Source organism: Pseudophryne corroboree, chromosome 3 (assembly GCF_028390025.1).
Source record: "Pseudophryne corroboree isolate aPseCor3 chromosome 3, aPseCor3.hap2, whole genome shotgun sequence".
NCBI lineage: Eukaryota > Metazoa > Chordata > Amphibia > Anura > Myobatrachidae > Pseudophryne > Pseudophryne corroboree.
The window spans coordinates 42790606-42808989 of NC_086446.1; the positions used below are offsets into that span (position 1 = coordinate 42790606).

The 18384-nt window shown below is 46.5% G+C and overlaps 1 protein-coding gene across 1 annotated transcript in view; it reads right to left on the minus strand.

The window, feature by feature from the left end:
- LOC135057133 (oocyte zinc finger protein XlCOF7.1-like) overlaps positions 1-18384 on the minus strand; it is a 352188-nt gene that overhangs the window by 171049 nt on the left and 162755 nt on the right. Inside the window, exons 3-4 of the mRNA XM_063963029.1 lie at positions 3325-3422; positions 1166-1829 (exon numbers count right to left, since the gene is read on the minus strand). Coding sequence (XP_063819099.1) covers positions 1166-1829; positions 3325-3422 — 762 coding nt within the window. The remainder of the gene's footprint in view (positions 1-1165; positions 1830-3324; positions 3423-18384) is intronic.

Sequence of the window (18384 nt, forward strand, 5' to 3'; positions counted from 1 at the left end):
TTACAATTATAAATGTACTAACATCAAGTAAGACTCTCGGAGAACAGATAAAATATTGTCTTCTGCTCCCACAATCACAGATGTCATAACCCCAGCCACAGGGACATGCAGATGGCACATCACCAATGATTATCTCTTCCCCACATAATGCAGACTTTGCTATGTAACGTACACAGGCCAGCATTACAGAACAGGAAGCCTCTTCAGCTAGTGACATTGCTAAACACAGTATCTATACAGACTACTCCCACACATACATACAGAACACTTGTGGGCTGAGCTACCAACAACTGCTTCCACACTACACAAAGTGCTCCAGGTGGATATGTATGTTGCAACAGCAGCCTCTATATGGTCCTCTGGTTACCCCCAGGAAGAATAGTCCCACCAGACTTATGCTAGTAAATTAAGCCAATAAGTCAATCATTATAGTGACGACCTAATTAATGTTGTATGAGATACACCAAAGAGTGTAGGGAGGAGACTGGTCAGGTGTCTGGGTTGGTTACACACACAGTGACATGATGTGATGGGGAGAGCAGGAGTATAATAGGGGCTGATGGCTCCTGATGTATGAGATACACCAGAAAGTGTGGGGAGGAGACTGGTCAGCTTTCTGGGCTGATAACACACAATGACGTGATGTGAGGGGGAAAGCAGGAGTTTAATAGGGGCTGATGGCTCCTGATGTATGAGATACACCAGAGAGTGTGGGGAGGAGACTGGTCAGATCTCTGGGCTGGTAACACACAGTGACATGATGTGAGGGGGAGTGCAGGAGTATAATAGGGGCTGATGACTCCTGATGTATGAGATACACCAGAGAGTGTGGGGAGGAGACTGGTCAGATCTCTGGGCTGGTAACACACCGTGACATGATGTGAGGGGGAGAGCAGGAGTACAATAGGGGATGATGTCTCCTGATGTGAGATACACCATAAAGTGTGGGGAGGAGACTGGCCAAATCTCTGGGCTGGTAAGACAATGCCATGATGTGAGGGAGAGAGCAGGAGTATAATAGGGGCTGATGTTACCCGACTCCCACATTGAGCAGATACATTTCCCTCATTAGTCTGTACTGACAGAGGAGGGTGTAGGGGAAGAGACTTCTGTAGTGATGCAGCAAGGAGAATATGTGACTCTTTTCTGTAATAAGGATTATTACCTGTGCTTATATCTGTAGGGATTTCCTCTTCCTTACACTTCCGATCTCTTCTCACATATGTCTCTTCTTCTCCATCTGTATCTTCTGCCTTCATAACAGTCACATACGTCTCTTCTCCCTCTATGTCCTCTGCCTTCATATCAGTCACATACGAATCTTCTCCCTCTATATCTTCTGCCTTCATATCAGTCACATACGTCTCTTCTTCTCCGTCTATATCTTCTGCCTTCATAGCAGTCACGTACGTCTCTTCTTCTCCCTCTATATCTTCTGCCTTCATATCAATCACATAAGTCTCTTTTCCCTCTATATCTTCTGCCTTCATATCAATCACATAAGTCTCTTTTCCCTCTATATCTTCTGCCTTCATATCAATCACATAAGTCTCTTTTCCCTCTATATCTTCTGCCTTCATATCAATCACATAAGTCTCTTTTCCCTCTATATCTTCTGCCTTCATATCAGTCACATACGTCTCTTCTCCCTCTATATCTTCTGCCTTCATATCAGTCACATACGTCTCTTCTTCTCCCTCTATATCTTCTGCCTTCATATCAGTCACATACGTCTCTTCTCCCTGTATATCTTCTGCCTTCATATCAGTCACGTACGTCTCTTCTTCTCCCTCTACATCTTCGGCCTTCATATCAGAAAGGTGCTCATCCTGAATAACAACAAAATAACACTTTAGTAATGTCTGATTACTTTAAGACTGAACAACAGAATATCACTGTATAAGACACACAGCTCCTCTACAGATCATATAGGGATAGTGTGGCCGGAGACCCCGTCAGCCACAGGGACAATGGCGTCAGCGGCACTGAAGGAGTTATTCTTCCGTGTCCATCGCCATTTTACAGACAATGAGAACTAGGCGCCCCATTCAAATGTACTAACGGCGCCGGGAGCGGAGTGTTTAAAAATGTGTCTATGTTATATCACTGTGCTGTGCGCAGTTGGAGAGTTATACAGTGCACGTTTTATAATGTATTTGGATCCAAGATGCTCTTAGTAACTATAGGATAAGTCATAGCACACTCTCACATAGGAAGACATATGCTCCGTAACATCCTAGTGTGATCAGACCTTTTGATGTGTTGGTCAGGGCACCGCAGGTAATGTGCTTGGGTTCTGCAGTTTCTGTGAGTAGGTGTAAAAGTGAAATGACCAATGCTTTGGTTACAACACTTCCTGTGAAATGACCCCTAGGTGTTCTTTTGGTGTGTCTATGCTATTGGGGAAATCAGTTTGTTTTCAAAGATTTCCTGAATATTCACTCCAGATACGTGAATGGCAGGGGGAAACAATTTCTATACTTTCTATAAGTTGTTTTCCTTTACCATTTGTTACAAATACAAACACTACTGTATAAACTATAGAATCTATGTGATCAAAGGAGAATTGTAAATTATCAGGTGGTAAAGGAAGCAGTTTAAACGACTTCAAACTTTGTATGACAGGAAGGAAGAAATTGCTTTATGCAGTTATATCCTTTTAAAATGTAATTTATTTATATTTTGTAAGATATCCTGATTGGATGGAAAAGACTACCCCATGAGATTCAGTGTGGTTTTACTGTATAAAAAGGATCCTGCGAGCCTCAGGGGGATATACACTATCTTCTGTCTGCTGTGAACATCTGCTGTATTGCTGTTGCCCCTAGAATTAGGGAAGAGTTCTTTTTAGAACTATTTGAGTGAATAAACATCTTTTGCCTAAAGACGACCGCTTCATCTTCTGACCTGCTGGGTTATGCCAAACATAGCCCCGTTATTCGGCTGTTTTGGGTACACCCAGCGTCTCCAAGCTCCGCCTTCCACCAGCTACCATTCCGTGCTTGGGCAAACGATTAGTGGGGATCAGTCAATGCCACACAGGTGTGGTAAGACAGCGTGTCGACGCATACACAGCAGAACCGTGGTTCCAGACGCCACAGGAAGGAGTCTGGTGGTGGCAGCATAGTACCCACCCACTGCGCAGTGGGTGGAGTCAGTAACAGGCGGTTACTGGCGGTAAGTGGGAATCCCCTAATTGGCCAGGTCCCGTGTGACCTGGACTCCATTCTGTGACGGCGGGACGCGAGGCGATGAGTGCTGTCGCAGGTGTCCGGTCACAGATAGTCACATTGGTATATTGGTGAGACCCTAAAGCCCACCTACCTGATCCTCCTGTGGGATCCTGTGATTCTCCTTTGTAAAATCCTGGAAATACAGAGGACGGGGACATCTCTCTGGGGTATCTCTGTTACTGGGTCCATCTGTAGGAGACACAGTGACTGAGTACAGTGTATATATGTGAATATCAGATGATGTGTGTATATAGGGGGCCCCCATACCTGCTCTCCCCTGTACAATACATGACAGTCTCCTCTTACCCAGTGATGTGAGGGGCTGGTTATTCTCCATCATCACGTCCTTGTACAGACCCCTGTGTTCCTCTATATACTCCCCCTCCTGCATGGAGAGATAGACAGTGACATCCTGACACCTTATAGGCACCTGACACACCCAATGATACACACTATAGAAAAAGAACATCCTCACAGGTTATCCTGACTGTCTCTTAGTGATATGTTAGTCAATGTGAATATGGGGAGATGCTACCTACTACCACAGTGTATACAGAAAGAGCAGAAATCTGCAGCTGAATGGGCGCCGGTCACACCTCATATATAAAACACAAGCTTTTATTAAAAACTATTAAAATAATATAAATCCTCACAAAACAGCCCATAAAATAACAAAAAGCAGAGGTTGTGGTAGACTTACCTAGATAACCCTCTTTCTCTGAAGTCCACAGGATCTAACTTGGGATATATAGTAGCGACAGCAGAACGGGCACCAAACAGTTAAGCTTTTCAGACTCCCAGGATGCAATGGGCCAGCCCCCTATATGCCCGCCTCCCGGTTCAGGCAATTCAGTTAGTTCCAAAGCTCAAGGCAGGAGCAGTTCAAGAGGGAGACCTATTCAGGTGAGAAGAACATACACACACTTCTATTCCAAAGGACAGGAAGAGGTTAGTTAAGTGTACAGATTCTCAAATCAGGTGCCTCAGGGTGGGATTCCTGTGAACACTGTGGACTTCAGAGAAAGAGGGTTATCTAGGTAAGTCTACAATAACCTGTGCTTTCTGTATCAGGGTCCACAGTGATCCACAGGATCTACCTTGGGACGTCCCAAAGTAGATACTAGTGGAGGGGATGCTCCTGATTGCAAAGGAGAATCCTTCGCCCAAATGCAGCATCCTGAGAGGCAAATGTGTCAAAGGCATAATGTCTAATAAATGTGTTAATGGATGACCATGTGGCTGCCTTACAAATTTGATCAGCTGAGGAGCTATGGTAGGCTGACCAAGAAGGTCCTACCTTACGAGTAAAGTGGCCAGACACATTGGGCTTAATTCAGATCTGATCGCTGCTGTGCGTTTTCGAAGCACTGGGCGGGCGCCCAGCAACCTCTACGGACTACGAGAAAAGGATTTACCGGTAGGTAATTAAAATCCTATTTTCTCTTACATCCTAGGATGCTGGGGTCCATTTTAGTACCAAGGGGATGTACCAAAGCTCCAAGTATGGGAGGGAGAGTGCTGAGACTCCCGCAGTTCAGACTGACCAAACATGAGGTCCTCAGAGGCCAAAGTATCGAACTTGTAGAACTTAGCAAACGTGTTCGACCCTGACCAAAAAGCTGTAAGCCGAGACACCCCGGGCAGCCGCCCAGGATGAATCCACCTTATGAATAGAGTGGGCCTTAACAGATTCTGGACACGGCAAGCCTGCCGTAGAATTAGCATGCTGGATAGTGAACCTGATCCAGCGAGAAATCGTCTGCTTAGAAGCAGAACGCCCAACCTTGTTGGGATCATAAAGGACAAAGAGAGAGTCCGATTTCCTGTGGCGAGAAGTCCTCTTCACATAAATCTTCAAAGCCCTCACAACATCCAAGGACTTGGAGGAAATTGAGGAGTCAGTAGTCACTGGCACCACAATAGGTTGGTTGATATGAAAAGTTGACACAATCTTAGGAAGAAACTGCTGACGCGTTCTGAGCTCAGCTCTATCTTAATGAAAAATCAAGTAGGGGCTCTTGCAGGAAAACCCCCCAATTCCGACACACGTCTAGCAGATGCTAGAGCCAACAGTGTGACCACCTTCCAAGTAAGAAACTTGACTTCCACCTTCTGCAAAGGCTAAAACCAATCCGATTGTAAGAACTGCAGCACCACATTAAGATCTCAAGGTACCGTAGGAGGCACAAAGGGTGGCTGGATGTGCAGACCCACTTTCAAGAAAGTCTGCCCTCAGGGAGAGCAGCCAATTGTTTCTGGAAGAAAATGGATAAGGCCGAAATCTGGACCTTAATGGAGCCCAAGCGTAGGCCCACATCCACACCCGCTTGCAGAAAGAGGTGAAACCGTCCCAGTTGAAACTCCACCGTAGGAAACTTCTTGGATTCACACCAAGACATATACTTCTTCCAAATCCAACGATAAGGTCTAGACATTATTCCCTTCCTAGCCTGGATCAGGGTAGGGATGACCCTCTTCGGAATACCCTTCCGAGCTAAAATCAGGCGTTCAACCTCGATGCTGTCAAACGTAGCCGTGGTAAGTCTTAATAGGCAAACGGCCCCTGTAGGAGAAGGTCCTCGCGAAGAGGAAGAGGCCTCGGATCCTCCAGCAGTAATTCCAGAAGATCCGCATACCAAGCCGATCTTGGCCAGTTCAGAACAATGAGGATTGCCTAAACTCTTCTTCTCTTTATGAGTTTGAGAACATTTGGAATAAGTGGAAGTGGAGGGACACATACACTGACTGGAACACCCACGGAGTTACCAAGGCGTCCACCGCCACTGCTTGTGGGTCTCTTGACCTGGAACAGTACCTCTAAAGCTTTTTGTTGAGGCGGGAGGCCATCATGTCTATCTGAGGAACTCTCCACCGACTTGTTACCTTTGCGAACACGAGGACCCATTCTCCTGGATGGAGATAGTGTCTGCTGATGAAGTCCACTTCCCAGTTGTCCACTACCAGAATGAAGATGGCTGACAGCGCCAGCATGTTCTTTTCTGCCCAGAGGAGGATTCTTGTCACCTGACATCGCCGCTCTGCTCTTCGTTCCGGCTTGACGGTTTATGTAGGACACTGCCGTTACATTGTCCAACTGAACCTGAATGGCCCGACTTGCAGAAGATGTGCCGCTTGTAGAAGACCGTTGTATACTGCCCTCAGTTCCAGAAAGTTTATCGGAAGGATGGATTCCAGACTTGACCACTTTCCTTGAAAGTTTACCCCTTGGGTGACTGCTCCCCAAGCCTTGCATCCGTGATTAGAAGGATCCAATTCTAACTCCCGAACCTGCGGCCCTCGAGAAGGTGAGAAGCTTGCAGCCACCATAGGTGTGAAATCCTGGCTTTCGGCGACAGGAGTTTCCGCTGGTGCATGTGTCCAGGAAATCCAGTTGGAAGGACCGTGTGTGAAATCTTCCATACTGTAGAGCCTTGTAAGAAGCTACCATCTTCCCCAGAAGGCGAATGCACTGATGAACCGATACCCAGACTGGCGTGACCAGTGTTAGGGTACAAGCGCCGGTCCAGGACGCCCCTCACGAGCCAACACAGTGTGTTCTGAGCCAGCCGGAGCGCAGCCTGCAAGCGTTGCGGTCCCACACTTGTGCCGCCATGCCTTCCGGCTTCCCTCTAACCAAGTCGCCGGCGTCATACTCACCACCTCTTCTTTCTTCTGGCTCTGTTAAGGGGTCGCGGCCGTGCTGCGGGAGTGATCAGTCACCTCGGGGGCTTGCGATCATCACCCTCTGGAGCTCAGTGTCCTGTCAGCGGAGAGAGAGAACCATTAACTTGTTGTTTCCTACTCCCCCCCTTAAGTCCCACAAAGCAGGGAGGCTGTTGCCAGGAGCCTGCCTGTGACCTAACAACTCAGAAAGCAATAAAAACTGGAAAAACTCCTAAGAGCTCTCCTAGCTGTGACCGGCTCCTCCGGGCACCTTTTCTAAACTGGGTCTGGTAGGCGGAGCATAGAGGGAGGAGACAGCCCACACTATCAAACTTTTAAAGTGCCCATGGCTCCTAGTGGACCTGTCTATACCCCATGGTACTAAAATGGACCCCAGCATCCTCTAGGACGTAAGAGAAAAGAACTTTAGCTGTCAACCATTTGAGGTCCACTCGAATCAGTGGTTCAAAAGGAGCAACTTGAAGTGCCCTGAGGACTCATTCTAGATCCCAGGGAGCTGTAGGGGGGAACAAAAGGAGGTTGAATGTGAAGCAATACCTGGAAAAAAGTGTGAACATCCTCTAGGTTAGCAATTTTCTTTTGAAATCATACAGATAATGCTGACACTTGTACCTTCAAGGAAGCTATACGGAGACCCTTGTCCATTCCTGCTTGAAGAAAAGCTAGAATTCTAGAAACTCTAAAAGACCTAGGATCTAAACTTATGGCAGCGCACCACAGAAAATAAGCATGCCATATTCGGAAAAAGATGCGAGCAGAGGATGGTTTCCTTGCATTGTTTGGATTACCTCATGTGAAAAACCTTTTGCCTTTAAGACGGATATTTCAAGAGCCATGCTGTCAGAGACAGTCAAGACAGATGTTTATAGAGACTGGGACCCTGAAATAGCAAATCTGGACGTTGAGGCAGAGGAAACGGAGCGTCCACAGACATCCTCTGCAGATCTGTGTACCAATTTGTCCTAAGCCACCCTGGAGCTCTTAGTATCGAGGACTTTGCCCAATTTATGAGCCAGTCGTGATCCTGTACATAGGCTACTGTCACTTGGAGATGGCAATGCAAAGTTTCCTGGGACTGAGCCAGGATAAGCAAGTCGTGGAGATATGGGAAAATCCTTACTCTCTGACGACGGAGATGAGCTGCCATCACCACCATGATCTTGGTAAATACCCTTGGTGCTGTAGCCAGTCCAAAAGGTAAAGCCTGGAACTGGAAATACTGTTGGAGGATAGAAAACCTGGGATAACACTGATGAGAAGCTGCTATCGGTACATGGAGATAAGCATCCTGAATACCCAGGGACACCATAAAGTCCCCCGGCTCAAAAGCTAGAATAATGGGACGCTGTCCTGCACAGTCACACTGAGCTGGAGCTCCTGCACATAAAGGCTTTAAATTAGCCATAATTCACTCAATTTAGCCTCTACTGACTCCTAATTTCCCCCAGCGAGCTGCTGTCTGCTGTGAACTCCCCGGAGAGGCCTCCCGCACCGCTGAGAGACGATTTAAGCCAGTACGAGATCGGGGCCTACGGGACTTCCAGAAGCCGGGGCCTCGAGTTTGAAGTCAACCCGACGTCGAGCTCCGGAACTCGCCCACGGCGGGACCCGGCGGACCTCCTGTGGGCGCCCCACACATCCCCTGACCGGCGGAGACCCTCCCCAGACTCTCAGGTACCTGCAGTGGGCCGACAGCTCTCTCCCTGTGCCTGCAATAGCAAGGGGAAGAAGAGTCTCTGCCCTGATTACTCTGGCGGCAGCCATCTTGGAAAGCTTCTCATAGCTTCTGACATTACATGCATGCAGTATAACTACGAAGCAGATCTGCAATAACCTTTCAGCCCACACACCCTGTATGCTGTATGTCTGCAAGTACCCTCTACCTATTGAAAACATATAATACACTGCTGGATGCAGTTAATGCGATAAGGTCTGCCAGCTAATTGTGCCCTCTCCTACTAATCTGATACTGCTCTCAGCCCTCCCTGGTGCTTTCCCACCATCATTATTGAGCTTGAGACGGCCCTCGTCTCTACATTCATACAGCCCGGCGAGATGTGACCCCTAAAATGTATCCCTCCGCCCAGAGTCTTACCGTTTAACATGGGAATACGTCTGAAAACCAGCACCCTGTCTACTTTATAACACATCAGCCTAGAAGGTTCCGGCTGCTGCACTACCCTCAGATCAGCTGTTTTTTTCCTCTCTATTTTTTCTTTTATCTCAATATGGCACCTAAAAAAGCAAAGGGCACACTACCTCCTCAGGTATCTCTCCCGATCCGGAAACAACATCAGGCGTCCCCGCCACCTCGAGGAGTGTCGACCCCTTCCACGAAAAAGCCCACATACATCTGATCTGACCAGCTCGCTCTCAGTGTCAGGCGTAGATCCGAACTCTGATGCTCCCCTTACCGTGAAGACCCTTTGCCAGGTCTTGACGGCCTTTAAATCGGACTTAACTCATGAACTCACAGCTGCTATATGGGAAGTTAAGGTTGAGCTGACAGCCATTGGTGATAGAACCGACACTCTAGAGCGCAAACTGGAAGAATTGGTGACATCACATAATGATCTCATTACAGCTCACGACCAACAACAAAACGAGTTGGACACATTTAAAAACAAAATGGCAGATATGGAGGACCGTTCCAGACGGAACAATATTAAAATACGTGGAATACCCGATTCGGTCGATAACTCCGATCTGACGGAATACGCGATGGCCTTGTTCCGTAAACTGCTACCTGGCGTACCCGATGCAGAACTGCTAATTGACAGGATTCATCGCCTTCCTAAACCTCGGTTCCTCTCCAACTCCTTACCTAGAGATACGTTACTCCGAGTACACTTTTTCACCGTTAAGGAACGTATTCTCCAAGCTACTCGAGATGCAGAGAACTCCGATACCCTAGGAGGCCTACAACTGTTCCCGGACTTTTCCGCACTCACCCTTTCTAAATGACGCAGTTTAGCCCCGATTACCACCGCCCTCCGGGCCCAAGATATCCGGTATAGGTGGGGCTTCCCAGTGAAGCTGATTATATTTTACGATGGCTCTTCATTTACTATATCAGAGCTGGAAGCCGGAGTGAAGCTGCTAGAGGACTGGGACATCTCGGTGAAATTACCATCCTCTCATGAGAGGCGTCCTCCCCCTTGTTCGGAATGGTCCACTGAGTGAAAGCGTTACGAAACTAAGGATTGTGTTAACATGCCTTTCTATATTTCGTTAGAGATATCGACTTTATTGTATTATGTTTATTGTTGCTCTTATGGCTATCGAATCCTTCTGGGCGAGACAGACACACATTCTTCCCACTAGTTCTTATAGCGCATACTCTCCCACTTAAATGTGGCTGTTCAGTTTTCGCCCCAGTTTACCTGTTTAATGGCCTATCTTTATAGTACTCGCTGATTACAGCAGACGGAAGTATTTCCGCTAGCAAGATATGCCATACCATTATGTACTACACTTGTGTTTTCCTAATATATGTCTATACCCCACGAGCCATTTATGTTTAGATGGAATTAGACAGTTATTCCCCCTACACATTAGCTATTTGTTTTCTCAATGACTCTGGGCGGATCGAAGAGTCCGCCTGCCCCTAGTTTATCTACTGCATTCATTTTCCCCCTGCAGTAGCTATGCAGACCCGATGTACTGGGTCAGTTTACTTTTCCTTCCCTTTTGTTTTATTATATCTAAGCATATCGCCCCGTTTTCGTGTTTTCTGTCGCCCCCCCTCCCCCCCCATCCAGATGGGATGCCGTCACTTGCATGATATTTTAACTGAATAAGTATGGTTGGTATTCTTTCAATGAACGTTAAGGGATTAAACTCCTCCAACAAACGTAGATTAGTTCTAACCTCCTTCCATAAGTATAAAGCCGATATAGTTGCCCTACAAGAAACTCACTTTTCCTCCCACAATCCCCCTGCATTGAAAGACCATAGGTTCACTACTGGGTATTTCGCCAACGGACCCTTTAAAAGAAATGGAGTAGCTCTGCTGTTTAGAAATGGTGTCCCTTTTACTCTCCACTCCCAAATTGCAGATAAAGCAGGCCGGTACCTAATTCTCACGGGTATTTTGGAGGGTAAATCTGTCACTATAGTCTCTCTATACGCACCTAATTCAAACCAGGTGGCCTTTATTCGGAAGCTATGCTTGCTTATCCAGAAGGTCCGGGTCGGCTCCCTAATTCTCCTAGGAGACTTTAAGTTAGTACTAGATCCTAAACTAGATAAATCATCCCAGCCCCCCTCAACTACATCTAAAACTCGCTCTGGCCCCTCATTAGCGCTGCGTAATGTGGTGGCGGAGTTTGACTTATATGACATTTGGCGAATTCGCAACCCCTCAAGTAGAGACTACACGTTCTTTTCACCAGTTCACAACTCATATTCACGAATTGACCTCGTGCTATGCGATAAATGGACCTTACAGGAGTCTGGTGCGGTAGATATCCTACCTATCACTTGGTCCGACCACGCTCCGATATACTGGAAGTGGCACATTGGGTCTCCTCCCGCGCCCACCAGACTATGGCGATTATCTCCCCATTTGCTGCACGACGCGCTAGCCAAAAAAAATATCTCAGACAGCTTGTCCCTGTATACAGATACTAATTCCCCTTCGGACACTTCTTTACCAAATTACTGGTGTGCGTTAAAAGCGGTTGTCCGCGGCTCCGCTATTCAGGCTGGAGCTACGCTTAAAAAGCAAGCCAAACAACTCCAAATAGACCTGGAACAGAGACTTAAAATAGCTGAAGACAAGAATAAGAAGCACCCCACCCGGCTTTTACGTAAAGAATTAGCGGACATCCGCAGCCAACTACAAAAACTCTTAGTTTTTAGAACCCAAATAGCCCTCAATAGACTACGACAGAAATTCTATTTAGTAGGTAACAGACCCGGTAAAATGCTTGCTCGCAGACTTCGTGCCCAACGAGCTCGCAACAGAATTAAATTCATCCTTTCCTCTACAGGCTCTAAGCTTGCCAACCCTTTAGATATTGCTAACCAATTCGCAGACTATTATACTAAATTGTATAACTTGCATTCTGATCCCCTCACATTCAAGCCCACTCCTGACTCTATACAAGCGTTTCTTTCCTCTGTCAACCTCCCCACCTTAACCCCTGATCAGCTAGACGCCTTAAATGCTCCTTGGACCGAACTAGAGGTCGAATCCACGATTAAATCCCTCCCTAAGGATAAAGCCCCGGGCCCCGATGGGTTCATTAACGACTTTTACGCATCCTTTGCAGACCGTCTCTCCCCCACTTTGACCGCTCTGTTTAATGATATAACTAGTACTGGTACCTTCCCTAAGGAAATGCTGGAGGCTCAGGTAGTAGCTATCCCCAAACCTGGGAAAGACCCTGCCCACTGCCACAATTACAGACCAATTGCATTGCTTAATAGTGATGTTAAGCTCTATGCTAAAATGATAGCATCCCGACTTAGCGTTTATTTACCACTGTTGATTCACCCCGATCAAGTTGGGTTTGTACCTGGCAGACAGGCCTCTGACAACACCAGCAGGGTTTTCAACCTGATAGATAGGGCCCCTGGCACCGAGGGATTTTTGTTACTCTCATTGGATGCTGAGAAGGCGTTCGACAGACTAAGTTGGCTATATATGCGTACTGTTTTGGTTAAATTTGGCTTCTCGGCCCAGATCCTGGCGTCAATCTTAGCACTATATACCTTCCCGTCGGCAAAGGTTTTTAGCAATGGATTCTTGTCGGACGCCTTCCCAATCACTAATGGTACCCGCCAGGGATGCCCTCTCTCACCTTTGATTTATGCTCTAAGTATTGAACCCCTAGCGGCTAGAGTCAGAGCAGATGCTGCATTCCCAGGACTGACCCATGGAGGACTCTCCCATAAGTTGTGTCTTTTTGCCGACAACGTTCTCCTCTTCGTATCTCAACCCTCCTCTTCTCTCCCTCATCTACATTCCATACTACTCGACTTCAGTGAGGCATCATACTATAAACTGAACACAACTAAAACTGACGCTTTACCTGTCCACTTACCCGATACACTCACGGCTGCTTTACGATCTCAATACCCATACAATTGGAAACTCAATTCACTTACATACCTCGGGATACATATCCCTCCTACCTCCTCTGCTGTGTTCGATTTAAATCTCCCACCCCTGATACTCACTCTCCAGAACCTGACATCCTCGTGGCTGCTGTATGAGATATCCTGGCTGGGACGTTTTATCTGCCTTTAAAATGTCTTTATTACCCAAACTTATGTATTTATTTCGCACTATACCTTATTCTTTCCCCAAACCATATCTCGATAAATGCAGAGTTGTCATGACAAGATACCTGTGGAAAACGCTCGCCCCAAAATTGGCACACACTAGAATGATACTTCCTCGACACAGAGGAGTCCTCGCAGTGCCTGACCTAAGTATGTATCAGGAAGCTTGTGGACTTGCCCAACTGAAAGCTTGGAACATCTCCAATCCCGCACCCTTGTGGGCTCATATTGAAGAGGTCAGTAGCATAGGATACCCCTTAACAGACCTGCTGTGGACTCCTAAAGTCTTCCGTCCCAATGACTTGAATATCCTCCCCTCTATGGCTTCTTCTTTAAGAATATGGGATAGCTTGATGAGTAGGCTTCCTGGCATCTCCACCCCCTACCCGGCCCTTTCACTTAAAGCAGTGAGTAGGTCAATACCCAACTTACATATTTCTACGTGGACTGCCTGTAATATTCATACCCTTGGAGACTTGTTAGATGGAACTACTTTCCTCTCATTCGCCCAACTGCACGATAGATTCGCCCTCCCAAATACTGAACTGTTTCACTACTTTCAAATCAGGCACTGGTTTAAGAGTCTGCCCAGCGTACAAACTCCCCCCAGCTCTCTAGTTCAGTCTATTCGATCCCGTGTGGTTTTATCTACATCAACTAAAGATATCACATATTGGTACAATATACTTTATCTTGTTAGTCCCATACCAAAAGTCTAATGCTCAGAGGCGCTGGAAGGGGGACTTGGGTATTCCCATAGCCGAGTCACAGTGGGAGAATTTGTATCGATTAACGTTTCGCATGTCTCGTTGTTTAAACTATTCAGAAATGCATGTTAAATTACCGAATAGATTATACCTGACCCCGGACAGACTTCACACATTCTGGCCTTCCTGCTCACCACTCTGTTGGAGGAATTGTGGAGAAGTTGGACATTTGTACCATATCTTTTGGTTATGTCCCCTTCTCCAAACTTTCTGGGCAGAAGTATTTACGCTGATAAATAAAGTTCTATGCCTATCTTTAAGCCCGTCCCCAGCTTTAGCTCTCCTGCATATGTATCCCCTAGAGGTATCAGCCTCCCAAAAGTACTTATTGGGACACATCTGTATAGCAGCTAGGGCAACCTTGGCCCAAGCTTGGAAACAAGCGGTGGTTCCCCCTGCTCTAAGGGTGTTCCATAAAGTTAATTTCCATTATACCATGGAAACTGAGTGTGTGCCCTATTCCTCTTCTGCTACCTCTCCCACTGTGAAATGGTTCCAATGGCATGAATACGTCACGGAGGGGGAAGGTTCTGTCCTCATATCACACCCAGGGAAGACATCCCCCTTACAATTCAGCCTGAACGAGGAATCTTCTACTCCTTGAGTGCTTTATCCTTCATGCTTCCCCCTTGGGTTTACACTAGATACCACATTTATAATGTTGTAAACTGCTTCCCACCTGATGCTGGAGACGGAGCGGAGAAACCTTATCGAATTAGCTATGCACACCTCAAACCGTTAACATGACTAGGATACCAGTATACCTGCTTAGTGTTATGTTATCTGTTCTAAATGTATGTTACATTTCATTGACGTGTACATCCCTCCCCACCCTGGTTTTTTTTTTTCTGTACCCCTTCCCTTTTTCCATCCGATATAAAAACCAATAAAAAATTATTGATGTTAAAAAAAAAAAAAGCTAGAATAATGGACCGCAAGGTGTCCATACAGAATCGGGGCATCCAGATATATGTGTTCAGAGTCTTAAGATCGAGAATGAGTCGGTAAGATCCATTCGGTTTCTGAACTAAAAACAGGTTGGAATAGAAACCGGCACTATTATTCTGGACTGCAGCAAATTACGAACTGGGTCCTCTAAATCCCTGGCCTTCGATTCCACTGGAGACGGGCTGGTACAAAAGAATCTTTGATGGAGTTTTTTCCTGAAGGAAAAAGCATAACAGTGAGACACCGCTTCTTGCACCCAGATATCTGTGGTGGACTGCTGCCATATCTGTGGTGGACTGCTGCCATACCTGTGCAAAAATAATTCTGCCTCCCACCCTGGGTTCCCCCAGGTGGAGGCCCGCACCATCAGGCCGATGGCTTGCTTTCTGGTTTGGAAGCCGCGCGTCTGGTTGACTAAGGCTGCTTGGTCTTAATCTTACCAGTTTTATCTGATTGAGGCTGCTTGCTGTAAACCTTTCCTTTTGCTTTACCAAGAGCCCGAAAGCCGGAAATCTGGCTTATATGAAGAAAAAAACGTCACCTTTTTGGAGTCGGTCTCAAACACACGAATATTATTTAATTCTGTGCCAAACAGAATATCTCCAACAAAAGGCAGAGATTCCAGGACCTTCTTGGATTCCGAATCACCCTTCCATGCACGTAGCCAGATAGCTCTGGGAGCTGCTACCAAGAAAGCACAGCCTGAGAAGCTACTGTACCAATATCTAGGGAAGCTTCTTCAATAAAAGCAGCTGCCTGCTTTATACATGCACTATGGGGTAAATGTTCTCTTGTAGCTGATGAAAGATCTTCTTCCAACACATCTCCCCTGCCTGACACTGCTTTAGCCATCCAGGCTGTAGCCATAACTGGGCTAGTCACTGCTCCTGCTAAGGAAACCACAGTCTTAAGAAAACCATAAAGAAAACCATCAATCTTTCTGTCAGTCACATCATTTAATGATGTTGAAGGCCGGGGGAATGTAGATTTATGCACAAGTCGCACTACGTGTGCATCTACCTTGGGAGGAACCTCCCTTTTTAACCAGTCTACAGTAGGAAAAGGATAAAAAGAACCCCATTCTTTGGGAATCTTAACTTCTTACTGGGTGTAACCCATGCCTCTTGCATAATTTCTTTCAGCTGATCTGAGTTAGGAAATTCAGCTTTTACTGTTTTTGGACGTTTAAACACAGGACCCTTGGATTTTAATACAGGCTCTGCTGCCTGCTTGATTGACAGAATTGACTTTACCGCTGCATTAAATTCAGGTATAACCACTGAAGAAGAGTGCTCCTCCTCTCTAGATGCAGATTCAGAATGGGAGGATTCAGGCTCATCACCTGAAGTATCCTCTGATTCTGAAAATTGTGTCGACAGTGTATCTCCGTGTCTATCTGACTTCCAATCCTTGGATAAAATACTGTGACGCACTATATTAGCGGACCCTGACGCACCTAGCCTCGTAGGGTACAGAATATAGTGACAGTTATATCTGGGAAACACTGAGAGTGAAACCTCACAGCAGATACAGGCACACACAGTCACAGGCAATGCAGAAATTATTACAACAATAAAGCTGCACTGGACTAGTATGTATATATATATATATATATATATATATATATATCACAGCGTGGTCCTAGACCGGAGGTATATATCATCAAACACTATCTGTATAATGACATGTAGAATACTCAAGTGTTTGTAAAGACACAGTGCTGCATACAGGCGGCTTTACAAGGGAGACCTTGCCCTGCAGTCCCGGAGACCAGCCGCAGCTATGCTTATAAGATGGCGCCCAGCGTCTCAGTCAGGGAGTGAGGAAGAGTGTGAGGAAGCTCCAGGGTGGGAAAATCTGCAGTAAATGGTGCCCTGGGCCGGGGGAGGAGCTACAGGTCAAGCGCTGGCTCCCCTATGCTGAACTTCCACCCGAAGTACTGTGAGCCTTATTTAATGGGGTGTTAGTACACCTGACCTGTACTCAATATGCCCCGGTGGTCTAGTGGGGTCCACGCCAGCGCCGCGACCCATGTGATTTCTTCGTTTTTTATTTGTAATAAATTAGCAAAAATCTCAAATTCACATTTTTCATGTTGTCATTGTGGGGTATTGTGTGTAGAATTTGGAGGGAAAAATTAATCTATTCCATTTTGGAATAAGGCTGTAACATAACAAAATGTGGAAAAAGTCAAGCGCTGTGAATACTTTCTGGACGCACTGTAGGTAGGAAAAACATTACTGCATTATCTTAAACCAGCTACCGTATTCAGACACTTATTCAACTACTCAATATCACCAAGGGTAGGTAGGAACTCAGCACTGTATAACCTGCCTCAGGAGAGTGGGATACAGGTAGACTTAACCCCACTCTGTATTCCAGCACGTTTCTTTCAGACGGCTGAGAGAATCAGATGCACCAGTGAACACAGCTGCACCACGACTCTGACTAAACTACATTGCAACAAGCGTCTCAGACGGAAGAGGAAAAATAGGATTTTAATTACCTACCGGTAAAACCTTTTCTCGTAGTCCGTAGAGGATGCTAGGGTCTACATTAGTACCATGGGGTATAGACGGGTCCACCATGAGCCATTGGCACTGTAAGAGTTTGAGAGTGTGGGCTGGCTCCTCCCTCTATGCCCCTCCTACCAGACTCGGTCTAGAAACTGTGCCCGAGGAGACAACATTCTTCGAAAGAAGGAAATACACAGAGAGTAGCGAGATTCATACCAGCTCACACAACAAGGCAAACCCGGCCAACAGGCCAGAAAACTCAGCAACAGCTGAAACAGTAAAGAACGCAGAACTTACCTAGGAACCAGGCAGTATTGATCTAAATAACCACTGCAGGATAAAGAAGCGCTGGGCGGGCGCCCAGCATCCTCTACGGACTACGAGAAAAGGATTTACCGGTAGGTAATTAAAATCCTATTTTCTCTTACGTCCTAGAGGATGCTGGGGTCCATATTAGTACCATGGGGTTGTACCAAAGCTCCCAGAACGAGAGGAAGAGCGCGCAGGCTCCTGCAGAACTGCTTGACCAAACTTGAGGTCATCAGAGGCCAAAGTATCTCGAACTTGTAAAACCTAGCAAACGTGTACGATCCAGACCAAGTAGCTGCTCGGCAAAGCTGTGAAGCCGAGACACCTCGGGCAGCCGCCCAGGAAGAATCCACCTTGCGAGTAGAGTGGGCCTTAACTGATTTTGGACACGGCAATTCTGCCGTAGAATATGCATGCTGAATGGTGAACCTGATCCAGCATGAAATTGACTCCTTAGAAGCAGGACACCCAATTTTCTTGGGATCATAGAGGACAAACAGAGAGTCAGATTTTCTGTGACGAGTCGTCCTCTTCACATAAATCTTCAAAGCCCTCACAACATCCAAGGCCTTTGAAGCAATGAGGACTCAGTAGCCACTGGCACCACAATAGGTTTGTTGATATGAAATGCCGATA